This window comes from Botryllus schlosseri, chromosome 8 (assembly GCF_051294905.1).
Source record: "Botryllus schlosseri isolate E-star chromosome 8, Bs_hap1, whole genome shotgun sequence".
Classification (NCBI taxonomy): Eukaryota; Metazoa; Chordata; class Ascidiacea; order Stolidobranchia; family Styelidae; genus Botryllus; species Botryllus schlosseri.
The window spans coordinates 21,247,780-21,275,186 of NC_137243.1; the positions used below are offsets into that span (position 1 = coordinate 21,247,780).

At 41.8% G+C, this 27,407-nt stretch overlaps 1 protein-coding gene across 2 annotated transcripts; it reads left to right on the forward strand.

Annotated features, from left to right (window-relative positions):
• The first annotated feature begins 288 nt into the window (after positions 1-288).
• Positions 289-25,962, forward strand: LOC145445013 (enteropeptidase-like). 2 transcript variants are annotated; one of them, XM_080323103.1, is made up of 13 exons: positions 289-1,110; positions 4,611-4,715; positions 6,354-6,457; positions 8,160-8,343; positions 11,059-11,276; positions 11,788-11,922; positions 13,040-13,174; positions 13,231-13,284; positions 13,584-13,734; positions 13,792-13,870; positions 24,180-24,414; positions 24,910-25,043; positions 25,742-25,962. In XM_080323103.1, the coding sequence occupies exons 1-13, from the start codon at positions 734-736 to the stop codon at positions 25,910-25,912; spliced, it is 2,082 nt and encodes a 693-aa protein (XP_080179229.1). In that variant the 5' UTR covers positions 289-733; the 3' UTR covers positions 25,913-25,962. The 2 variants fall into 2 exon arrangements, with proteins under 2 accessions (XP_080179229.1, XP_080179228.1); XM_080323102.1 differs by having other exon boundaries at positions 295-1,110; positions 4,608-4,715.
• Positions 25,963-27,407: the final 1,445 nt, after the last annotated feature.

Below are 27,407 nucleotides of genomic sequence, written 5' to 3' on the forward strand. Positions count from 1 at the left end.
CTGGTATCTGAAAGGGAACATCAGAAGTCAAAAATATGTTTTCGTTTTGCGTGAAAATCAGATTTTTATTAGGGTTGCCATATTTTGGAATTGGGAAAGGAGGACACTTTTATGAAATCATGAAAGTTAGTTTAACATGAAAGAAAACAGTTAATTTTGCAATATTTACTGCAAATTTTGTTGTGTCGAGAGAAAAGGTCAGCACTTCGCCTCGTCCCCCGAATTACCCATTTTCCACTATACTTATGTGGTGTTGACCAAAAAAATATTTCAAAATAGATGATATTTTTGATTTGACTCCCGCGCAACCCATCGTTTATCTTTTAGGCCAAGATTTAACGTCTTGCGTGGTCTTTTGGGGCATATTAGGCTGAGAAGGAGGAAAAATTGTCAAAAAGAAGGACATGCGCGCGGAGGGAGGACATTTCTTTAAAAAGGAGGACAAATCCTCCTAAAAGAGGACGTATGGTAACTCTATTTTAATGGTTCTGTTCTTTTAACACTCTGTGGATGCACAGTTTATTTTGTGCGCCAATAATCTGTAGCAATTTATTAGATGTGTACAGTAGTTAGATGTGTATTAGGGTAGCCTTTTAATGAATTTGAGGTTCCCGGAGGCTTACGGATAAGCGTGAGTGTTCCGAATGTCAACAAAATATTGTGAAATGCAGTATTGAACTGAATAAATGGCCGCGGTTTCGGTATTTTACAACAGACTTAGCGTAATTGCGCGATGCTGTCCAGTTATGTAACATTGGCGGTCACGCTGATGGTCGGTTTTCGCGCCGCGATCGTTGGGTCGCAGGCTCTGGAGATACAATCGCTACATTTTCAAGGACGCCGCCAAACCAGCGAAGGAAAGTGGGTCATTTTCGAGAAAAAAGTGACGCCGAAAATAAGAAAACTCAAGTATGAGAATTTCAGTCTCTACGAAACCGCGATATCAAACGAAATATATCTCGGGAAAAAGAGGACATTGGGGCTTGCCAGCGCGTTGCGTGGTGTCAAGACGAAGACATCAAGATTGAAACGCAGTTTGAACAGCGAAATTGGGCAACCCACCGTCGTGTTGCCCGACCGCGTAGTTCAAACGCAGAGTCAGGAAATACGGTGAGATGAGATTGTTGTGCATTTCTCACGATTTCACAGAACCATGTAACACAAACCACCGATATAGTTAGTTGGCGATCAATAGTTGCGCATTTTAAAAGTAATGTAAATCACCCCAACGGTCGCCAAAGGTGTTTTCCATAGAAACAAAAATCATATCATGAATTACATGTCGGTGAAGCAATCGAGCACTAGGAAAGTAAGGCAGTTATTCGTTGGGGTAGCTGGCTGAATGTTGTCCAGTATGATGCCGAGAGACCCCCACAAGTTAAATAAATACTCAATGCATAGAAAGGAGAAGGAGTTATTGTAAAGAGCGTCAAACATTCAGTAAACGATCCAACGTCGACTAGTTAACAGAAATATACAATCTTTTAATGTTAATACTTACAATGAAAAGTTGTACGTACACCATCAAAGAGGCCAATGCTGATCTAAATGCCCTTGGTTTCGGAAAATATCCTCTTGAGCTCAGAAATTAAAGTATGATGCGATTGGACAAAAACGATCTGAAACAAATTATGGATCTACAAAGACAAGACATTTCACAAGCAATTTATGCAAAACTGCAGAAGTGTCAACCAAGGCTGTGGAGTCGGTAAATTGTACCACCGACTCAAACTCCGACTCCGACTCCACACATTTTTAAAGGACCGACACCGACTCCGACTCTTGAGTCTTTAAACGTGCCGACTCTGACTCCGGCTCGAACTTCGACTCCTGAGTCTTTAAAACTACCGACTCCGACTTCGACTCCGACTCTAACCCTGACTCCAACAGTATTACCAATTAACGTCGAAAATGATATGCCACAGTGACGATTAAATGAGTATCATATAACCATTAAACATATGAAAACATATGATTAACGATGGCATGCAACATTGTTTCATTTTGGCACAGTTCTCATTATTCACTATGCATGAAAGATTGCCTTACTAAATTACCTTCCTTTTTTCATATTTTATCAGTTTTTATAACATGGACTGGACTCTCTAATAACCTAATATGTATGAATCATTCGAACACGACATACATCCCATCCTGTATAATTAAAATGTGGATTAAACAATAGAAGTGTTGCTCTTGTGTATGAGTCAACAACCAATACAGAGATGCATCTTACTAATTTTCTTATTACACACTGTACTGATTAGTGATTACAAGCACACAAACTCTCACACTACTAATAGACATTGGTAATAAACGATATTTAGGAAGTAGGCCTCGTTAAATAGCATATGTCTATTCTACATGCACTTATAGTCAAGTATTCAAAGACTACGACTTACAATCTTTCTCAATCATTTTTTCGAGCCAAGCAGCTAACCTACACTACAGATATTTTTTATTTTGTCAAGTGGGAAGTTGCGTTTGATTATATTCACATGAATTTTACAACCAGACGATATATTTTCTGTGTCACAATATCATGGTATAATTCCAAAAATTGCATCAATTTGTGACTGCGTCGCGAAGATGCATATAGCTTCTTTCTTCCTCTATGCGACTAAATTGTAATTTGCAAACAATATTCAATTCTATCTATGTCAGGGGTGGCCAACCTTTTCGACCAAAGTATCACATGAGATTTACGAGCCATTGCGCGTGCAACTTGAATGTTGATAACCTTTTTTTAGTCGCCCGATAGGAACGAACCGATTTCGGTACCATTGAAAACAAGGCTTATATGACAACGCTTTAAAATTGATAACAATTATGACATGAAAACTCAGGGTGAAACTGTATAGTGTGCAGTCATGCTCTGGTCGCGCGAAGCACCTAATTTTTTTTCAAAGGAAATGAATGAATTCGATCAAGAAATATATTACTTGCCTATATTTTGGGTGCCTCTGTATAGTAATGGGCTCATTGGACAAGAACAGGATTATTTGGCGTTTTAGACGTAGCAATATCGACGGTTTTGGTTAAAATGTCTCTGTCATTTTGTGCAAATGTTTCATCGCCGACGATCTCGCTTCGTTCATTAGGATGGGGGGCATTGTCGACTAAACGTTCATCTGTATAGATTTGGACTTCATCAAACGGAACTGTGCGACAGGTGCAATCAACTAAAGACGCTTGAGAATTTTGTTACTGCATGCAATCGCTACGATCGATCCAGGGTTCATCTAATTCAATCCGCTCATAGACACAATATTCCACTTTCCCTTTGTTCGCTATTGAAAAGTCCTTACACGGTACAATCACTGTTAGACATTGTTATATTGTTCACTAGAGACTTTTAGTTGTATTAATAGACATAACAGGCATGGTGCAAAATGCCTCAGTTAGCCGAGAAGCACCCCCTCCCCCTATACATACCTACATATCGCTTCGAACCCACAATCGAAGTCGCATGTTGGACGATACGTTATCCCACCATAGTTGGACTCAATTCCGTAAATTACGCGTATTTATGATTTGCAGGAGGTTCCCAATACTAAACGCAAGAAATGTGAGAATATATCGTGCGAAGTGACTACTCCTATTCGCTTCGACATCTTCCTGTCTTTTCATTGTATCGCATTTTTTGTGGTGAATTGAACTGATAAAATTGCTAATAAATCAATGATGATGATGATGAAAAAAAAGTGCTAAGAAAGATTTCAAGTCAAACAAATCTGCTACAGAATATCCTACATTTTGATCATATACGAAGACCTGCGATGAATGTGGCTGGTTACGCCAATGCGCCGAAACTGATGTTTTAATCATCATCAAATTTCGCGGTTAGGCTAATCAAATTTTGCCTGATGTTATATCTAATTTCGATAATTACGTCGCAGGCCACACAAAACTTTCTCGCGGGCCACATTTGGCCTGCGGGGCACGGTCTGGCCGCCTCTGCTCTGTATCGTTACTAATGACATTGATTGATGGTACATAAAAATCCTATTATTGAAAGCAATTGTTTTCATGATAAAGAAGTTGGAGTCGGGGTCGGAGTTGAATTCTGGGTCAGTTTTACTAACTCCGACTCCGGTCAGTATTTTTTCCACGACTCCGACTCCATCAAGCGAGAATTAGACAAACTCCGACTCCGACTCCACAGCATTGGTGTCAACCCACATCAGCGTCTGTGGAGCGCTCATTTCCTATAATAAAGTCATTTTTCGTCCATATCGTAAATTCAAACACGACATGAAACTGTACTACAACAGTGGTTTAAAATAAAAACGGATGTGTATTACTGTCTCGATGCGTATGTTTTACTCTTTAATCCCGTGAGTGACGTTGTTCGCATGTAAAAATACACGATTTTCACATAAAGTCATAAAAAGTCATATTCTCCAAAAAATGAAGTCATATTATTGATTTTCTGAGATCATATAAAAATGGCCTAGTAATAACCAACCGCTTACGAAAAGGAAGACTTGCTTCCGTACGAGATTCGCTACTAAAGTTTATAGTGACCAAGTACGCTGCAGTTAAAGAACAGCCTCGTATAATTTAAGAAGCGTCGTATTCATGATACCGCGTGTAACTGTTTCCAGCAGAAGCAACATTACGTGCGGATTCACGGAGCAATACAGCTTCAGAACTCCTATCACAGAGCAAGTGTTGGTTCCGTGCTGGGATGCTCCTCACATTCGATGCCTCAGGTAAACGTTTGTTTATGTGCTAACGTCATTTTGCAAACGACCTCATATTTTGTGTAGTTTTAAACTAGTTCTAGTTCCGGAAGTTTGTTCAAGCAATGAAACGTGCGAAGCAAGGCACTCGCTTATTCGTAAGCACAAGAGTCACCCGCAATACATCATCTGACTAGGGCAGTGGTTCCCAACCTTTTTTCACCCACGTACCATTTCGAGGTTTTATGCAGTGCTCGCGTACCACCTACATAAGTTACGCGCGCTGAAGGCGGTCAAAAAATGTTTCCGTCGTGTATGACGTCATAATGACGCATTTGACGTATGCGAAGCGTAATAGCAAATTCTATTAAACTAAATTAAACTAGGCTTTATCACTACCAGTCACAAGAAGAACAACCTAATGAAATGACAGCAAAAACAAACGTCAATTGTTGTTAATGCGATGGCTGCATTTGCTTGTTTTCCACTAGCTCAGCGGTCCTCAAACTTTTTTAGGTACGCCCCCGTTTATGATAGTGAAAACTTTCGCGCCGCCCTTATCGTTATATCAGAAAATGCAACCAGAATGCTAGCAAACCCAACGAATAATTTGATGGCATGGAAGGTTATGGCAGTTGATAAGAGAATTCTTAAATATGTAATTAGGACTATATACAGAGCAAAAACAATGAATTGGAGGTAAATCGCGCGAAGCGCGAAAAAAATTCATTTGGCTGCAGCTTCGCGCCCACCTTCAGATGCTTTCACGCCCCCCAGTTTGAGAACCACTGCACTAGCTGGTCGATGCGTGACATATGTTTGCTCACAGCGCATCGAAAGTCATGCATGGGCGCAACAAGTCGGTTTCGTTTCTTCGACTTGATAGTCATCAGAGATGAAAATCCTTGCTCGCACTCCCACGTAGAAGGGAATATTAGCAGCTGGGGAATAGCGTGAGAAGCTAGAGTCGAGTACGAGGACGATAGGCTAAGCCTGAAGTTCATTGGAGAACAATCTTTGTGTTAAACCCCACCTTAACTGATAACTCCCTTCGGTCGAAAAAAACACAGATTCTACTCGCGTACCACCTGGAAGACCTTCGCGTACCACCAGTGGTACGCGTACCACAGGTTGGGAACCACTGGACTAGGGGAAGCAGAATTGCATTGGTTCTTGTATATGAGTTCTCACTTAAGTGATGCTGGATTTTGATCATAATTTCCGAAAAGCGCTAGACTCAGATGACTCGTTTAACACGTCATAACAAGACAGTGTGACGTCATTATCATGGAAAATTTTAACATTTGCTCCTGGAAAAATAGTTCTGAAACCGAAAGTTGGCCGCAAACCTGGCGCTCGAACCCTCGACTGTTGGATAAAGAGTCCAACATTCTACCGACCGCGCTAACCGGGCACACGTGTACCTCCGGACCGGTGCTAGATATCATTCTACAAACACGATAAGCTTTTCTGTGTTCAAACCTTTGACAATATTTAAGTGTCGTTATTACGAACCACTTTCAAAAGCAACGATGCGCGCTACATCCACTATTACGTCACACTGCCCATTCTCGGTGATAAACGTGACCACCGAAGCAAGAATCTAGTAAACCGTTTGTCGCCAGTGAATTCAATTCCGTGATCTCCGAATCCGCGTCTGTTTTGCAGATATCAGGTCAGATACGTGACTGCCACGCGCCAAAGAACGATTCAAAAATGCTGCCCTGGATACCAAATCGGCGCTCAAGGATACTGTGACCCTGTGATAAGAGGTCGGTCGCTCAGCCTAAGGGGTGCTGTAAATAACATCTCAAATGGAAGATACAATTGAAAAAATATTTGTGGCAGCCATTTCCGTCACAGTGACAACGTGTTGGATCAGCAGCAGCACAAAGATCATCCAAAATATTCCCATGACGTGTTCTACAGTGTCTTCTCATGGCTTCTCGCGCGTATACTTTGCGAAGTACTTCGAGCAGATTTTGCCTGCTTTACCTCCTACCACAATTGTTAGAGTACTCCTACTCCATGGTTTCGCTGTTTTTATGCTAAACTATAGGCCTAGATTACTTTACTTGCTTGGAAAGCCCTTCTTCTACACGTAGGGCAGGTGTTACTTCTTTTACTACTTGAGAAGCGTAAAGTAACACGAGGTGGCTTCGTGCCAGCTTTCCGATTCAATGCCACATTCTTTTTTGATATGTTACTACTTTCACGCATAAAATATGTTATGGACGGATGGGTTACTCAGCTATATGGAGTAAGCAGGATACAAACTACAAATGTTTTTATCATTTTAAGAGTTTTTCTTTGGTGGCTTAAAATCATCCGTTAACGGTGTGACATTAACCAAGCACCATTTTACCCCGTCAGATACGTGTCATATATTCCAATCACACACTTTGATACTTTAACTTGCTCCCTCCTTACAGTACTAAAAAAGCAATCCAATAGTGGTACACTGCCACACCATCAAGGTCGTTGGTAAGATGGTGGAATATTTCCGCATATCTCCGGTTGTGAAACCAGCGAGTGATAATTGTACACAACCTTTGTGTCAACGCAGTCTGATAATAAACAATTTCAATTGAATTTATCAATTGTCCTACCCATGTAATCTATTAGGTCTTTGACAATATTTACAAAAAACGAAAACAATTGTTTTACACTGCAGGAAGCCCAAAATCTGCTTACACTATTTGGTTGTCAGCTGATATATTCTCCTAATCTATCGCTAAAGCAGACTGGCCTCCTGGTGACTTCAGATGCTTTCTTTTACTTTTATTACGCAAGGAAATACCAGTTTTCTGGATCACACATCTTTTTGACATTCCCTCCTGGTCGATCCTTCTAGATGCTGGTTGTAGTTTATCTTACGAGTAGTCCGTGTACTGCATGACACCAATCTTCATTTTAAATTTCCTTGGCATTCAATTGGGTAATATGGTTACTAGGATTATTGTTCCTGTAAAAAAATACTCACTTTTGCTGACTGTCAATAGCTGGGCAATGGGCATGGTACCTCATAAATGGAAGAAGAAATGAAAAAAAAATCGACCGAGCGATTTTGTTAACTTTTAATCAGTCAAATGTAATTTCGAACACAATAACCAATATTTGCTGCCACATGCATAGTCTTTGTATGCAAATGAAAACTATACTTTCGCTGGATGTAAACCAAACAAAAGTTTGAGCGTGTAAAATTTGTGGTGAATTTCTTTTATCTTACCGGTCATTATCCACAGAGGTGTAAATACTGTGGTTTAAATGTTGTATGCAACATCAAATTTGCCATATTAGAACTCTTTTGATGCATATTGTTCCTAAATGACAGTTTAGAAACTTATATATCGAGGCCTTGGTCCATACCTGCAATAGAAACGAATATTGCTGTTGCAGCACCGACGATGACTACTCCTGGAACCCGTAGGATAATTTCGACTCCGGTTATGAAAGTTTGTCATCCACTTTCAGTACAACCCACTGTGAAAATTTCGTCGACTTGCGGAGCTTCGTTGACAGCGATTGAAGGCGTCGTGACGTCCCCAGCCTATCCAAATTACTACGGCGATCTCCTCGACTGCAAATGGACGATCCGAGGCGCAATCGGACAAAAGATAGCAATGAAGATTGTCGATTTGCACTTGGAGGACGCGATGTAAGTATTCCTAATGCGGTCAGAACATTTAAATAACATGGTCGAGATGACCGGACCGCGATCCGACAATGTATGTGGCTTTAAACCAATACTATCCGCTCATATTGTCAAATTTATTCCTCTCGAAGCTTTTCGACTGGCTCTCTTCAGGAGCGAACGCCAGTAAATGAGGTTAACCAAGTTCGAAATATAGAAAGAATATTGTCGTTGTGACGTAATAATGACAAGTACACAGAGTCGCGAACGGCAGTAGACATCGCGCGGTTACGGTACAGCACACACAAAATCAGCTGCAAAACAGCCGAATGACAAAACAACACTAATGGAAAATTCCTAGCGTATAGAGATGTTCCTTCTGGTGAGCTTCTGGTGTTCCTTCGTCAGCATTTCCCACGTCAAACTAGGAATTCGCAGGGTGATGACATGCCTGCTTCATCATCACAGTCCCTAGTTATCATGCGTGATTATGACCAAGTAACAACATGTAATTCTGCCATGGGACGGCGCCTCTTGAAACACCCATAGTGTGCAAAACATTACAATAACAGCCAGTTTTCCATGGTTGCTCGTGGTCGTTCTCTTTTTCATGTAAAGGTCCTTGAATCAACCATTATAAAGCTGCAAAAGCCGATCCTCTGTCGCCAGAAGGAACATCTCTACCCGCTGGGAATCTTCCGTTAGTGTTGTTTTGTCATTCCGCTGTTTTACAGCTGATTTTGTGTGTGCTGTACCGTGCGTTGTTTGCTGCCGTTCGCGACTCTGTGTACTTGTCACTATTACGTCACAACGACAATATTCTTTCTATATTTCGCACTTGGTTAACCTCATTTATTGACGTTCGCTCCTGAAGAGAACTTCGAGTGGAATAAATTTGGCAATATGAAGGTATTGTTTACTGCAATATTGAAGTTCTGTATACTTCGAGAAGCCTATTTAAAATGAACTGTGCATTGACAGAGTTGTGAAAAGAACAAAACTATTGAATATCATTGTGAAACAATGTTACATCTGCCGTTTCCTTTCTAATAGGGTTACCATTTGTCCTTTTTTTGAGGTATTAGTGGTGTTTGTGTTTGTCGACTACTATGGGCATTTGCACCAGGCGGATATTATTCACATTTATTCCGTAACTGCTTATATGTAGCAGGGCTGACATCTAGGCATTTTGTAAGACACCACTTACGCTGATGAGGTGGCGAGGAGAAGCCTAGATAAACCTCCAACACCTAGGTATAGGAAGTGTGAAGTCGACCTTTGTCGGACTCGAACCCGCAACCCATCGGAGTTTGTTTGTTTGTTTTGGGGTATTCATGGTGTTTGTCGACTGCTATGGTCATTTACACCAGGCCGCATTCTTCATATTTTCCGTAACTGCCGACTTATAGCACGGCCCACCTCTAGGCTTTTGTAAGACAACGCTGACGCGGATGAGGTGGCGAGGAGGAGCCTAGGTAAACCTCCAACACTTAGGTATCGGAAGTCGGAAGTCGACCTCGGTCGGACTCGAACCCACACCCATTGGTGTTGCAGCCGCGGATTATACCACTGCGCTATCTCGCCACATAACCCATCGGAGTTGCATCTGCGAATTATACTACTGCGCTATCTCGCCACCATTTGTCCTCATTTTTCAGGAACTCGATAATGTCCTGCGAGGACGCCTAAATGTCTTCATTTTTGGAAACTAAAAAACGCTCTAAATATCTGTAATATGGATGTTCGAGCGCGTCTTTTGGGAGTAGCACTGAAAAATTCACTTCTTTTAGTCAACATCACAGCAGTGTCGCTATAAAGTGGGTCAATCCAGAGTCGAATAGGAAAATGACAAATTTTTAGTCAACACAAGAGGATTTCCCGTCAAAATTTTCGAACCAGCCGTTTTCTGGGTCCTCCTTTCCGGATCCCAAAATATGGTGACCCTATTTCAGATGTCAGTTCAGAAATGCGAGGCTTCATCTTGGCAAATGTTATTGCATTGTTTGGTTGAAACTCAACAGCGTGATACCAATTGCTGAATTGCAAATGGAAGCTTATAAATATTGTAGATTGCAACGACTTTCAGATGGACGGGTACAATTTCAAACCACCACCTCCCCTGTCTTCGCCACTGCACACGACGTACCACTACAACAGTTACAATTAGACTATATTAATAATGCCTAATTACCTGTAATCAGTGATGGTCAAGATTGGCGTGGGCCTGTCGTCACAAATCATATGTGTGAATTTAATGTGTGTCTTGACCTCAAGGGAACCCCTGAGACTTGCTCAGTAAACTCATTGGTTTCATGAAACACCGTTTAACAACAAATGATCGAGGACCAGGTGGGTGTCTGATACGTTCCGTGGACATATTAGAATGCGGCATGATAGCATGCGACACTTCAACTAGCTATACAATTAGGCATGCGGCACTTGAGCATGCGGGTAAAATTGGGGGTTAAGGCCGAGTATGGTTTGGATTGATGAATATGTTAGCGTTTGGTTTGGAGTTAGGAGAAGGGTTGATTTCAGTGTTACCGTGGGCGTTAGTGTAAGTTTTGTGGTTTTAAAACCACATGCTAAAGCGTCGCATGCTCATGGGTCGGGCACGGTCTGATTCAAAGACTACTCCAAGGCTTTACGACGACACCTGCCCATATTGTTATTGTGTCGCAATCTTGTGGTGTTTTGGAATGATGAACATGATTAACAAGTCTGATCTTCACTCGACAGAGGTGCATGCGATTTATCGGACTGGCGATGCTTCGATTACTGCGAATACGACGTATTGAACATTTACGACGTCACGTCGAGGAGGAACAAGGCTTTGTGCGGCAGTAGAGCGCCGATATCCGAATTTGTGTCCGCGGGAAACTCTGTTGAAGTCACATTCAAGAGTGACGTGTCGTCCGGAGGCAGAGGATTCAAGATAATCTACGCCATCACCACGGGTATCGATTCTACACCAGACTTGTGCAAACTGCTGGACTTTCAAAATGCGCAACTACACTAGAGATACTCACTTTTTAAAACTGGCATCTAGAACTAGAACTGCACAGTTTTCAAAACTGTCAACTGGAGGTAGAACTGAAACTACACACTTTACAAACTGGCAACTAGAACTACTCAATTTTCAAAGCTGGCAACTAGAAATAGAACTGGACTAACTAATTTTCAAAACTGGCAACTAGAACTAGAACTGCTCACATTTCGATATTGGCAATTGAAACTAGAACTATATCTACTTACTGGTCAAAACTAGCAACTAGAATTCGAACTAATCACTTTTCAAAATTGGCAACTCGATCTTGAACTAAAACTACTTATTTTTCACCATCCCCAACTAGAACTAGAAATACACTACTCAAAAAACGAATAAAGTAACTAGATTGGTAGTTTGTACAAGTCTGTTCTACTACTGCTATTTTGAAAATCTATCATATGCGGCACGCGTTTTTTCAGACCGCCAACTCTCCGCGACACGTTATCGATGCGTGGGCGGTCAGGAATGGCAAATCTGCCACCGGAGATGCGCGCACTCGTGCACGAAACGCGGGAATCAGACGAGCCTGCCTTGCTTCGACAGGCAGTCAGCGTGTGAGTGTACAGATAACTATCTGGCGTAGATGCGCACTGCGCAGTTGGGCAAAAAGATAAGTTTAGAAATTGCCATTGATGTGTACAACAGTGATGAGCATAGGGTAGCATTTAAAACAAAAACAAAAATCAATCAAAACTAACGTGCTTGAAACAAGGCCCTTGTGTTTTTACTGTTTGTTTTCAAGTCATGACATCACGAATATTCAGTTGTGATGTCGTAGTGGATTGTAATTGACAATTGAAAATATTGCGTAAATACAGCTCCTTTGACGAAATAGGCTTCCAACCTCTGTCATATACGGACCAAAGATATAACTATCAAGACTATACGTCGTCACACAGCATTTTTACGGTCGGCGGTCATCATCACCAGAACATTCATTCCGTATCAATGAAATATATCTACGTGGGCTACTATAGCTGTTGAGCCGACTATTCGGAGGGCTCCAACCATCCCATGTCGTATGCTTCGGATATATCGGGTGGTAATCCTTCAAAGGCTTATACAACATGTTTCCTGGAAAGTGTTTACGCAACTATGACATAATTATACATTTATACAACTTAACAGAACAAAACTTGTTCAAGCCATTTATTCTAAATGCAACCCTAGATGAGCATTATTTGAATTCGGATGGGATTTTGAAAAATGTAGGCTATGAATCGAGCAAAACGTCAATATACAATTAGATAATATATTGAAATCGAATATTTTTTCACTGAAGCTTGTCAGGGGTAATTGCTTGTATAGACTAGTAGACAATTAGACAGAAGATTGTATATCAAGGGTTTCATGTAGCCACCTGTTTCGTATAGAGGTGGTCAGTAGCGAGGTACTTGCATCTGCCGAAGTATTTCAAGTAGATTTTGCATAGTGCACTATTTAGACTGCTTCTACTTGACAGTTGACAGTTTTTCAATCAAAACTAGGCATATTTTACTTGCTTGTAATTCGTTATATCTATTTCTATTTGAGGTGAAATTGATAGTCGTACTTCTACTTTTATTTGAGTACCGACGATGACTACTTTTACCATCTATCCGTATTTAGTTTTCTATCATGAGTCACTTATCCAATGTGCTCTTTCCTTTTGTCATACCCCAACTGTTTCAGTCACACACATCCGACCCATGATCCCGACTTCTCGCTTTGACGAAACATCATGCGTCCCGGGATGCGCGTGCCCGCCCTCAAGACCATACTGGCACGGAGGGGCTTGCATCAAAGTGGAGTTCTGCCCGCCAGAAAGTATCCATGCTGTACCATTCCTTTGGATATTGCAACGAACACTTTCTCATTCGCAGACGGCTTGTTTCATTGCGGAAAGCCAGCAGTGCCGACCAAGCTCAAGATAGTCGGTGAATAAAGATTACTTTCAGATTTGTATGAACTACATGTATTTTCAAAGTGTCACCACTAGAACAATAACTAGAACTATTCACGTTTCAAAATGCGTGAATACAACTACTACTGGAACTAATCTCTTTTAAAAATCCGTACTTACAATTAGAACTACTCTCCTTTTGAAATACTCAATTACACCTAGAAATGGACCTTTTCAATAATCTAAACGCGGAACTAGAAATACCCAAAAACCATTAGTCAGTTGATGCATTGTTAGTTTGTACAAGTCTGCTGACCATCTTCGCTTCTGCAGGCGGACGAACCTCGGACAAAGCGGCCTGGCCGTGGATGGTGCAACTGGAGACCGACCTTTTCTCTCACATTTGCGGGGCGACTTTGATTTGCTCCGACTGGGTCGTCACGGCCGCCCACTGCTTCCTCAATTTCGATGGTGATGGGATCAAGTGAGTTGCCGGACGATTTTTGGGGTGCAGTCGGAATCAGCTTTGGCTCATTTGCAGCAGCGATATCAGAGGATACGTTGTCAGCGTGGGCAAGCACTGGAAACACAGCGACCAAGAGGATGGGAGAATCATTCAGGTGAAAAATAGAATTGCCAATATCGGGCGCAACAGAAGGTCGGTCGAAGGGTAGTTCTACTTGCGGATTTTTAACATTGACTACAGTTCTGGTTCTAGATGCGAGTTTTGAATATTGAGTAGTTGTAGTTCTAGCTTTAGTTGACAATTTTGAAAATACAGTAGTTCTAGTTCTATTTGATGATTTCGAAAAGTGTGTAGTTCTCTTACTAGTATACTATAGGTTGTGAGTTGTGAACTCTAGTTCTAGTTCTAGCTCTGGTTGACTATATTGCAAATCCATTAGTTTCAATTAAAGTAACGACTTTTGTGATGTGAGTAGTCTAGCAAGAATTGTGAAGAGTAGTTGTAGTTGTAGTTCTAACCAAAATGACCCATTTTTAAAATACAGTAGTTTCATTTCTAGTACTAGTGGTTGATTTTGAAAAGTGAGTAGCTTTAGTTATAGCTCTAGCTAACCATTTTGCCAATCCACTAGTTCTAGTTCTACTTGTGTCCTTTGTAAAGTGAGTAGTTCCAGTTAGAGTTTTGAAAAGTGAGTAGCTCTCGTTGTAGTTCTAGCTCTAGTTACCCGTTTTGAAAATTTAGTAGTTTTAGTTCTTGTTGAAAGGTGAGTAGTTTTAGTTATAGCTCATAGTTGACCATTTTAAAAATCAATTGATCTAGTTCTAGTGACCATTTTTAAAATCAGGTAGCTCTAGTTCTAGTTGTCGATTTTGAAAAGTGAGTAGTTCGAGTTTAGGGTGACATTCGTCCGGAATTTCCCGGACATGTCCGGGAGGAATTTTTGAAATATGCCTAAATGTCCGGAATTTTGAAGGTTTGAAATAGAATCAAAATGTTTTCGTAAATCAGCAGAAAAGTTATTATTTTGAGAAGATCTATGCCACTTGAACTTTTCTTCGCGCTTCACGATGATTGATTTTAATATGTGAACCATAACACCCTCAAAAAGCATGCTATCAAAAATTAATAAAAATAACCATAATTTACTAAAATAAGTCTAATCGTAATCGCAGATATGGGAGAACGGTATATTACTGGAATCGGTTAAGGCCATTTAGATGCTTTAGTCAACGGTATTAGCTCTAAACCCATGGTTCGCGATGATGTTGAACGTACTGAGCTTCCAAAATAGTCCGTGAGTAAGTCTCGGTAAAGGTGCTGACCGTTTTTCAGTAACTCTGAGCTGGGCCACAAAACATTTTCAAATTAGAAATGGACGTTTCTGCGCGGCTTTGATTGCCGATTTCCAGGCGCAGAAGCCTTCCTAATCTTGAGATATCTTGACACAAAACTGTTGCAATTTAACTGTCTGGCACTCCAATGTTAAATACTGAAGAAATGTATCGTCCAAACGTAACGAGTACAGACCAGGATTTACAATTAATTAAGCGTCATCAAAAATATCCAACTGAAAATGTTCCAACAGACGCTTTATATACCCCAAATGAAAAGACGCTACAAACAAGATTACTAATAATGACATTGCTACAACGATTAATTGCGCAAGGAAAATAATGAATTGACAATCGTAAACACTCCTCCCCTTGGCTTATCTCAGCCAACAACCGACTTCCCCAACAAATGGAGTTTCTGGATTGGTCTCGTGACCAATCCACGCGCTGTTTTTAACTTAAGCGTTCGGACGAGACCATCTCTACTCCTGCACGCATCGACTACTTTTCCGGTCTTCCAGTTCGAGCGTGAATACCCTTCCCCGAAACGTTCACAGTAGACTTGACCGGGAAATTCGGGAGGTGACGTAACGGACGACCGAGAGCGAGATGTGCGGGTGTAATCGCTTGTTCGTTCCTCGGGTCGGATCCCAGATAAGTCAACGGACGTTGATTCATGGCACATTCAATATCTGTTAACACATCAGTATACAGCTCAGAGAATGTCAATTTGGCCTTACCGAGAACTTTTCGTAGAGGCTCCTTTATCGACCTATTCATCCGTTCGTAGAGGGCGCCACGATGAGGTGCTCGCTCTGTGATGTATTTCCAGACGATCCCATTATCAGTGAGAAACCTTTGCAAAGCTTCGCCTTCCAACTTTTTCCGGAGCGAGGCGCGCGTTGATATCGTCAGCAACTTTTCAGCTTTCTTGAATGTTAACTGATTATCACAGATGATTTCATTGCACCAACCTCGCCTGTTAATCATGCGTTGTAGGGCCGCCAAGAATTCCTCCGTTGTCATGTCGTTCGTGAGTTCGAGATGAATCATCCTGCTATGAGGGCACGTAAACAGACAAATGTAAGCCTTTTTCATCTGGTCGCCACAGGACTTCACGTAAATAGGCCCTGTAAAATCTAAACCGACCTGTGAAAAGGCGGGAGAAATGCAAACGCGTTCCGGGGGAAGAACACCCATTTTTTGGTGCAGATGCTTCGTGTTGTGATGTCTACACACCACGCATTGGCGCAAAACTCGACGAACTTCATTGCTAATGTGGATGATGTAAAAAAGTTCACGTAGAATGGCGATCGTCGTATCTTGCGGTGAATGAGCGGCTGCCTCGTGTACATGCAAGATCAATTTTTCAATTAGTGGTTCCTTGGCTGGAAGAATAATGGGAGCTTTTGCACGATCAGACAAGTCTGACATACACAGACGATTGCCAGCGACAATTAACGCGAGTTCAGTGTCGAACCGTGGATCCATGTCTCGGAAGGGACACGTGGTTGGAACATTTTTACTAACCTCCAACTGTTCAAATGAAGCAGCAAATCGGGACCTTTGTATCAAACGAAACAGGTGCGCCTCCGCCAATTTGAATTCATTGGGCCCTATGATGTTATTTTCGCAATCTGGATCAAGCTTGTCAAAATCTAGATTCTTCCATCGCAGAATTCTAGCTGTAACGCGAACAATTTTCGAGTAACTGCTAAACTTGCTTTCATAGAACGGAATTGAAGTCTCAGTTTTCGTTAGTAGCACGTGCTTTGCGGCAATCTCGAATTTCACGTCATCTAGGGAATGTTCCAATTTTGATTTCTTCGGCCAATTCGAACTGCCTTCCGAGAGCCAAGAAGGTCCAAACCAATATTTTGAACTGTCTTTGATAAATTTAAGACTCACCCCTCGACTGTGCATATCCGCAGGGTTATCGACACCGGGACAGTATCTCCACACGTCGGGTGAAACAAGATCGTGAATTTCTTGCACGCGATTGCGAACGAATGTCTTCCAGTGGGAGCTTGGCTTAGCGATCCAAGCAAGCGTTATTTCGGAATCAACCCACAAATGAATCTGATCACATTCGAATCCCATGCGTTAAGGACATATTTGACCAATTTCGCTAAACTATGAGCAGACATCAACTCAAGTCTAGCAACCGAAACGGATTTCAACGGGGCGACTCGGGTTTTAGCGATCAAGTATATTGAATGTGTACGTTACCTTCATCATCTTCTGCTCGCACGTACACAACAGCTCCATATGCTTGTTCGGAAGCGTCGGCGAATCCGTGAAGCTGCACACTTTTCACTGATGGTAATCGAGACAAAATATACCGAGGGATCTTGATTGAATTGAGCACAGCCAGGTCATCAATCCACTGTCGAAACTTCATACCTATGCCGTCATCCACTGGTTCGTCCCATTCGTATTGCTTCTTCCAAACCTCTTGCATCAATATTTTGGCACGCACGACATATGCTGAAAAGAAGCCAAAAACATCATATATCTGACTCAGTTTGCTGAGCATGGTTCGCTTCGTGACGTTGGTTTCCTGCTCGCACATCTTGGGCTTGACATTGCAATACATCGTGTCGTCAGTAGTACACCACTTCAACCCGAGAGACGAAGCTTCACCTAAATTGCTGTCGCCGAGATCTAAATCACAATTGGGTAATCGCGCCTGCGCAGGAATGCGATCCATTAATTCTCGACTGTTAGAGGCAAATTTAACCAAAGTCCAGCCACCGCTCTTGAAGAAATCAACCAAATTGCGCTGTTGTTTAGCAACATCCTCAACGCAATCTCCACCGATATGGATATTGCCCACGTACATGTTCTTCTTGATTAGTTCTGCAAAGTTGTGACCGAACTTTTCTACCATTACAACTGAATTAGCATGCTGATGAATAGTTTGTATCGCAAGAAATGGACTGGACGAAACGCCAAACATGACCCGTTCCATAACGTAAACGTCAGGTGCCCTTCGTGGGTCGCAATTTCTCCAAAGATACAACTGATACCGTTGATGATCATGTGCTATGGCAGTTTGACAAAACATTTTGCGAATATCACCATTCAATGCTACTCGATGTGTACGAAAACGTAGCAATACCTGACCGATATCTGGTAGCAGATTCGGACCTTTCAATAAACAATCGTTTAATGAGTGACCGTTCCCAGTTTTAGCACTTGCGTCAAAAACGACCCGCAATTTTGTTGAACAACTATCCTCACGAAACACAGGGTGGTGAGGAACAAAATAATGCGGAAGGGCTTCAATTACAGCCATCTCATCTCGACTCAATTTCCGTGCAAAACCATTTGATTGGTACTCCGTGATTGCGCGATCGTAACTCTCCAATCTATCAGGTTTTCTACGCAAGGATTTCTCAATAGCCAATAAACGTGAATAAGCCTCTTTATAATTGGATTTCAATGCGATTGCATCCCTCTTGAATGGTAGAGAGACTGAATATTTTTCGCCATCGAATATTACTGACCTGTTAAATTGTTCAATTGCACCGGTTTCCTTAGCCGTATAAACAGCATCAATATCCACGAGCCCAATTGAATCTTGACTCCAAAACCGTTCGAGTTTCCTGTCCAACTCCTTCCCCGAACCTAAATCTGGCTCAGAGACGTTCATAGAAATTTTAGCAAGTAAGCAATTTGAGGGAATGTCAAAACCAGTCGAATTTCGGGAGTAAGGCCCAGCTAAAACCCATCCGAAAATGGTCTCAATCGCAAACGGAGCAGTCTCTGGAATTTCTGGACAAATCACTGACCCTTGCATCAAGGAGAAGTAGTAACGTCCACCAATTAAAACGTCCACTGTACCTTCATCCCGGGGTAGAGGATCCGCCAGTTGCAATCCATCGAGGTGAGCGACTTGATCTGATCTCAATACGGTCCGATCCAATGGTGTACAAATTATCCCCTGTTGGACATACGCCTGAATTGTAACTGGATCATTATTTTGATACAGAGGCGATAATTTGAACTGCACAAGATCCATGATGTTTGAAGCTGATGAACCTCCGAAGCCACTAACATTCAATAAATCACTTCGAATAGTAGGAAGATTGAGGTACTCTGCTACTCTACCAGTGATGAAACTTTTCTGAGACAGAGAATCAAACGCAACCCGGACACGCATACTTTTACCAGAGTGAGCAATCTCAGCCTGCGCTGTAGGAAGCATGGTGAGAATCTCGCTGTCGCGAAGACTGGTCGCCATCGGAATTGTCGAAACCATCGCCTTGGTACGTTGAGGTGTCTCGCCGACGTGTAAAAGCTCGTGATGAGGTTGACCACAATTCGCCACAGCGCATCGAGATTTACATTGGTAAAAATGCTTCGGATGTCCGTTTTCTCCCTTAGTAGCGAGGCATCTGAAACATAATTGACCGGGTTTAGAGATTAAATCTGGCATACGCTTTTCCGCCGATAACTGAAGAAATTGTTTACAGGTTTCAAGACGGTGAGCATTACTGCAATATGGACACGGCAGCAAGGAAACTGATTGAGTCACTAATGACTGTTCAGAGAATTGATTGTCGCTCTGCTTGAGTCTTCGATTGCTTCTCCGATTTGTCGTCCGTTGGCCTATGACTAGCGTTCTTGATAAGCTCCATCGTTGCTATCTCTGTCGCGAGAAAATCGAAAAACAAATCAGAAGTGGCAACTTCATCACTTTCCAACAAAGGACTAATTTTGCGCATCCAGCGCTCATGCAATTTTGCCGGCAACTGAGATTCGAGCACCTGGGTGAATATTTGATCCCAGTTAATATCGTGCTGTGAGAGAACTGTTTTCTTGGCAGTTGCTCGATCAAGCAAACCACGTACTTTACCGATTTCACAATCAACTTTCCGTCCATCCAAGAGATCCTTGATATGGCTGCGGACGATAACTTGACTGCGGTCATATCTCTTCAATATTGCATCAATTGCGGCTTCGTAGTTGCTTGCGATCGATGGGAAACCGTTGAGTACACCCGAGGCGGAACCCTTCATAGAATTTTTGAGATAAGTCATCTTGTAGAACTTACTCACCTTAGGGTTGTTGTGAACGAGAGGTTCGAAGGACTCCCAGAACGTGGGAAAGCTGAGGACACCGCCATAGAACGAAGGTGGAGTCAGTCCGCTCGGCAAACTTCCGGCTGCCTTGTCTGCTTTATCTAAAGATATCAGTTCGTTAAGCCGGGTTTTTGCGACTGGGATTGTCGCTAAATAAACTTGCGACGATTCTCTGAAGCCCTTCGATACTTCAGATTTTGTATCATCTTCCTCCAATGAATCTATCTTGGAATCGACGAACGATTTCAGATCGGCCATATACAGTTCCGCGGACCTTACGTACACCTGAATCTCTTCAATTGAATGCGAGTTGGTGCATTTCAGATCAAGAGTCTGTAGAAGCTCCAGAAGCTCCTTATGCATTCGACGAAAGCGTTTCAAAATCACTTCGGGTGGATTCGATTCCGAACTAGTCGAAGACTTCTCCTTTTCCTCGGCTGTCTTCTTCACGTCTCCCATGAACGCTGTAAGGTTGTGCCGTTCTTCTTTTGCTCTTTCACGCGATTCTTCCAGTTGTAATAGAAATCGCTTTTCAGAGGCTTCCTGTTGAAGCTGAAATCTTCGTTCTGCGGCTTCCTGCTGCTGTTGCATCATAGTCAACGCAGTTTCCTGCTGTTGTTGCATCATAGTTAAGAGAAGCATCATGTCACTTGACGCACCTTGCTTAGGCGGGGGGAAAAGAGGTGAAGCAGAGGCTGATTGATTGAGCGCTGCCGAATGGTTCGAGATTTCAGATCTGTCCAACTTTTCTTGTACCTTCGCTTCACGTGCTTTCTTCAATCTTTCGACAAGAACGGCTTTCGTCCCCGAGATCGGCTCATTAAAACTAGAGAGTTCGTTGCGAAGCTCTTCTACAGTCATCTTCGAGATAACCTTAAATGTGGCAGCACATTGCAATTGCGGTTTCCCGTCAGACGGCGAATGATGAAGAGACATATCGCTGAATTGTGAACACTAAGTAATTTGAATTGCTCCGATCCTCTCAAACAAACTTCGGTTGTTGAATCCTACGAATGAATCGTCCGTTATGTTGAAGGTCCCAAGCACAACGCAGTCTTGAATGTAGCGTACACGCTTGCTAGGAATCCTTCTTCAATCGGTGGTAATTAATTGTAAATTGTTTCTGCGCGGCTTTGATTGCCGATTTCCAGGCGCAGAAGCCTTCCTAATCTTGAGATATCTTGACACAAAACTGATGCAATTTAACTGTCTGGCACTCCAATGTTAAATACTGAAGAAATGTATCGTCCAAACGTAACGAGTACAGACCAGGATTTACAATTAATTAAGCGTCATCAAAAATATCCAACTGAAAATGTTCCAACAGACGCTTTATATACCCCAAATGAAAAGACGCTACAAACAAGATTACTAATAATTACATTGCTACAACGATTAATTGCGCAAGGAAAATAATGAATGGACAATCGTAAACAATGGAGTCGCGACCATGTAAGGTTGAAAATAGGGATGGTGTGAACGTGAGGTTCACGTTCGCGTTCTGTGTGTGAACCTCAGAAATTTAGAGGTTCGCGTTCACAACAGAACCTTGGTAGGTTCTGCACTGTGAACCTTTTCATATAATACAGTTTTCACTTCAAATTTATTGCATTTCAACTCCGGGACACTCTATGCACGGCGCTGGAAGCATAAAAAAGCAACAATAAACGAGCATGTACCTTGGCAATCTCAAAAATTTTAATTGCTTTGTTACAAAAGTTTGCTCGAAATATCTGGCTTTCCACAATCACACCGCATCACAAACGAAATACACTACATGTAGTCAGCGAATGATGCTTATTCAACCAATCAATGAAATTGATATCGTTTTCTGATGTAAAATATTAAGCAGGCGTATGGGATCAATCTTGACTTCATATGCTGTTTAATATCATTAAAACCAAATCCGTGCGATTGAGGTGTTGGCTATTGTATAACCTGTTAATGGGGCAATATCGGGGGGCAAGTATAGAAACCTGTTTTACACTCTGCTCAATATCAATGTAACAGACGCCGAGTACATTGCACGGTCTGGCCTAGACCGTTCAGTCGTATGCTTATAATCCCTGGCAAGGCGACGGAAGATATTGATTTTATGGGATTATTATAACATAACATCGTTGGGTTATATTTGTCATCAGAACACGTCACACACAATGTACAATGCGATAAGACACAATGCGATGTCATGAACAGGTAGGAGGATGTCGAACGACACTCATCGGTAGCGATTATTTACTCTAACATCCACCTCGGCCTAGAATACCCGATGTCACAGTTCTTTTCGGTGTTGATCTTTTTTGAAGCCGCGGCCCTTTTACTGGGCTTTTTTTGTCGCCGTAAGAACGGCAACGGCGGGGGAAGAGGAGCCCAGATAAACCTGCGACGGCAATCGAACCCGGTCCGTCAGATAGGTGGGCGCCAAACCACTACACTATCTGCCCCGACTACACTATCTCCCCCGACTATATATCATTTGATTGCCTAAGTTTATACATTTAGCGACGTTTAAAACGCCAATATGTACTTCAGCATTGTGTCATTATGTGGCCCGAGTCGTCGCTAGGTGTCGTGTTCAACTGTACATTAATATAGGCCAGGGCCGGCCAACCCGCGGCCCGCGGGCCACATGTGGCCGCGAGAAGGTTTTGAGTGGCCCGCGAGGTAATTTCCGAAATTTCTAATATCATCAAAAATGGATTGCACAGATTGTGAACTTGCAAGGCCAACCAAAAATTTGATTAGTCTGACCGCAACACTTGAGATGTGATAACTAAAATATCAGTTTCGACTCATTGACAGATCCATCAACCATTCACATATCAGTATATCTTCGTACACTACAATAAAGCAGAATAATTTGCGATAGATTTATCAAAGGTAAAAATTTTCTACAAGCTTAGCGCAATATGTTGTCACTCGATTTCTTGTTCTTAATATTGTTGCCCTTTTGTGAAAATTGAAGAACACCCAATGTATCAGATTGAGTCTAACTATATTCGCGATTACGAGACAAAGTGTCGTTCAACATATGCGACCTTGCGTTTGCGCTCGTAGTAAGACCGTCGACTATGAAACCTATAGGCACGAAATGATTGACGCATGTTGGTCGCAGCTTTCGACATCGATATGTCCATGCGCCGAATAGCCCAGTCCTCGCAAACTTGGCCCAGCAATATACAGTAGGCCCGTAATATAGTCAACTGACAATATTATTGACCTATGAACTTCAAAAATTTTTCGTCACGTGACGTCATGAGGTTCACGTTCGCGTTCACACAGAACCTTTCAAAAAGGTTCGCGTTCACACGAACCTGAACCTTTCAGAGGTTCACACCATCTCTAGTTGAAAACCATCGGATGTGCAACCTGCTGGTGCGGATCTGCATTTAGGCGCATAAGTAGTCTTTACCGTGTGACAAGACATGACTTTACGGTGTATAATTCCATTCCATGTATTTTCGAAGCCATCAATCGTCACCAGCTCCACCGCTAACTATATTATCATGTGGACGGAGAAAGGATCAAAATTTTATAGTAATACATGGAAGAAGGAATAATATAGACTGATTTCATTCACAAAACTTAATGATCAGATGCATATAAAAACTAGATGTATATAGTAAGGCCCCAGAAGTCGCATCAAGTACCCTATGGTGAGCTCAAGATCAATACTTAATTGGACGAGAGGGGGCTGAAAAAAATGTTGTTTCGATCCAGGTTACAACGCACAACCACATAAATGAACCGACCTAACATTAAAACGGCTCCTGATCCGGATCGTGACCACCTATGGTCGATGGGCAAAACTTTACCAGTGTGACGTCATATTGAAAGACAATGTAGCATACTTCATTTTAAAATCCGCTAGTGGGCGCTAAGTATTGTCCGGAATTTTATCCGCAAAAATATGGTAACCCTATTCTAGTTGCACTTTTAGTTATAATTGCAAGCTTTGAAAAGCGAGTAGTTGTAGCTCTAGTTGACCATTCTGAAAATCCAGTAGTTTGTATGAGGTTGTGACCGTTACTGGCCATTTCCGCAGATTTTCCAACCTCGTAAGATCTTGATCCACGAGCGGTATGTGATAAAAAGCGACGGTGACGTCGACGTGAACGATATTGCCCTGATCATGTTGCCGCGAGCCGTACAAGTCACGGACTACGTCAGACCAGCGTGCTTACCTACTGCCAGAAACGCGACATTTGGATCGGTCGAGGAGGACAACTCACCTCGAGCAGGGGCGATTTGTAAAGTACTGGGGTGGGGGATATCGGAAGGTTGGTCTGAGCATAGTTGGCCAACAACCTAATTCTTCAAATTCGATTACAATTAGAATTGCTGAATCCGTGAAAACTTGGAAATGCTGTAGGTTATTCAATTCTGAATAAGAAAGAATTGCACCAAAAATTAATTTCACTTCATATCAAATCAGAGTTGATCCTCATCAGTAAGAAATGGCAAATTTCTGTACAGCTAGTTTGGCTTGTTTCGCACGATACAGTTCTCCTGTTGTATTTTCAGAAAAAGTAGGGATTAGATTAGAATGAGAATAAGAGCATAGAAACATGTTACAAATGAGTTTAGAATTAGAACGAAGACACATTTTACTCTAATGAGTCTATATAGTAATCATGTTTGGGTTCATTGCAATATGAATATATGATTCAATTATATATTGAAGTTCTGTGCTTCCAAGTATCTTTTCAAAATTGTTAATCAAGTGAAAGTAGTGTACTCTTGTTGCATGAAAATAAAGAATCTCTCTTTCACAGGAGTGGGCCCGAAGCCGAACCGTCTGAAAGAAGCGTCTATTTCGATTCGATCCAGCAAGTCATGCGACTACGAATCGTACGAGGAGGGGCTGATGATATGCGCTGGCGGACATAAGGACAAGGACACTTGTCGGGTGGGTGCAATTAGAGATCCATAACCTGTTGATAGATACGAGAGGCATGCAGGAGCAGGAATGTGAATTTTCATCAGACAGGAATCAATTCGCTACAGAGTATAAAGTAGTGTTGGGAATCGAGTTCAAGACATAGTTCATTATCGAGTTCCAGTCAGGTTCACCTTACTTCTTTTTAACTGTTGGGCGATATTAAATACAATGCGTTCACAATAAACTCATTTTTCTCATTCTAAACATGTTGCATTGTATTTGTATTTGTTTACATCTATGTTTTATGACAGCTTGAACTGGAATAATAATAATCAATAATAAAAAACTTTCATGCATTGCCGGAGGTAGCATTAGAAAATTAGATAGACGTCCTTAGTGGTCAAATTCCACGTCATCAACACTCAAGTAGAAGTACAAGTAACGTCATGAATCTCCATTCAAGTTCAAGTAGCCATTTACACGTAAGTAGTGAATGAGAATTCTATGTCTAGTCTCGCCTTGAAAACGGAAAACTTTTCGAAGTAGAATTGGTCTAAAATCCAATCCATTCGAGTAAGTATTGCAAGTGGGAAAATATACTTGAAGTACTTCAAAAGGTACAAGTACTTCGTTACCGACCACCTCTGAGTAGACTCTTTACTCTCTACGCTGAACAAAAATCGTTTTTTGAGTATTTCTGGTACGATCGACTATTTCATTATTAGGGCGACAGCGGTGGTCCTCTGCTTTGTAACAGGGACGGAAGATGGGTCTTAGACGGGATCACCAGTTTCGGGGATTCGTGTGGGGAGGCTGGCGTTGCTGGCGGATACGTTCGCGTTTCGAGTTTCATGCATTGGATTCGAAGTCACGTTGGCTACCGATGCGAGAAATGATTTCAGCCTGCACTCTTTGCAAAGTTATTATATTTGATTGCTACAAAGTGTCCGAATTGTTATGAGAAACGTATCATAATTATGATTAATATTTATTAGTAAAACCATGTTATGGTATTTATAACAGCGTGGTCTTTTGCACCACATGACAATAGATTCCATCAATAACACAAGCCACATTACAAATTTGGTACATAATATTATCATTGGGAAGTTAAGTGTCAATAATTATATACGTCGTCCCGATGATGTTGTAAAGTCGATTACGTCTTCTAATATATTGGTGTCCGTCAATAAATTGTCCAACTTCACTGGGATTCGCCTTTGCTGTGCAGTGTTTCTTAGTATCTGTCTGCGTTGTTCCAGTGCCAGACAATTAATCAATTCACGTGTCAATTCTGTGTTACAGAAGCAGAACCGCATAGAACAGCGTATTGCTAGGTTTATCAGGGTTTTAACCAAGTCCCAATCAATATGATTTTATAGCTTATAATTTGACTTGACTCGAGTCATTTCAACGCACTACTGAGTCAACTCCAAAGGGTCGAGTCCGAATCGTAGTGTTGAGACTTCAGACCAGGGCCAGCCAACTCGTGGACCGCGGGCCACATGTGGCCCGCGAGAAGGTTTTGAGTGGCCCGCGAAGTAATTTTAGAAATTGATAATATAACCAAAAAATGGATTGCCCAGATTGTGAACATGCATGGCCAACCAAAAATTTGATTAGTGTGGCCGCAACACTTGGGATGTGACGACTACAATATCAATTCCGACGCATTGGCCGATCCATGGGCCAGGTAAATTTTGGTAGATCTTCGTACATTACAATAAATCAAAATATTCTGCGGTAGATTTATCCAAAGTAAATTTTGTTTCACGCTTCGCGCAATATGTTGTCGCTCGATTTTTTGCTTTTAATATTGTTACCCCCTCCTGAAAATGAAAGAACGCCTAATGTACCTTATTAAGTCTAACTATATGATCGCGATTACGAGAGAAAGTGTCCTACATGCGACCTTGCGTTTGCGCTCGCAGAAAGACCGTCGACGATGAAACACAGGGATAAAATGATTGAATCATGTTGGCCGAAGCTTTCGATATCGATATGTCCAGGCACAGAATAGTCCTGTCCTGGAACCAAGTCATATGCCTTATTGCGAGTCATATGACTTGGTTCGAGTCATGTACAATGACTCGAGTACAGGACGAGTCAATACAAAAATTGACTCGAGTCGAGTCGAGCCATTTTAAGCATTTGAAAAAATGACTCGAGTTAAGTCGTGTCACCAAAAATTCGCGACTTGAGTCAGGACTCGAGTCATTACAACCATGATTCTTGCAGACTATGGTCAAACTCATTGATGAATACCCGTCGGACAAGGATGGATCTTGAGCTCTGCGGGTCATAGACCGTTATATATCGTTTCTCTGAAGAGTAAATGTCGACACAATTTTACTAACAATAAAATAATGCGATAAATAAAGTCCAACATTG

Bases quoted from the DNA above. Each gene is read 5' to 3' on its own strand.
- LOC145445013 (XM_080323102.1), top strand. From the start codon at position 734: ATGCTGTCCAGTTATGTAACATTGGCGGTCACGCTGATGGTCGGTTTT. The intron at 11,923-13,039 runs GTGAGTGTACAG...CAACTGTTTCAG, and splicing joins CTTCGACAGGCAGTCAGCGT to TCACACACATCCGACCCATG. The intron at 13,871-24,179 runs GTGAAAAATAGA...CCATTTCCGCAG, and splicing joins AGGATGGGAGAATCATTCAG to ATTTTCCAACCTCGTAAGAT.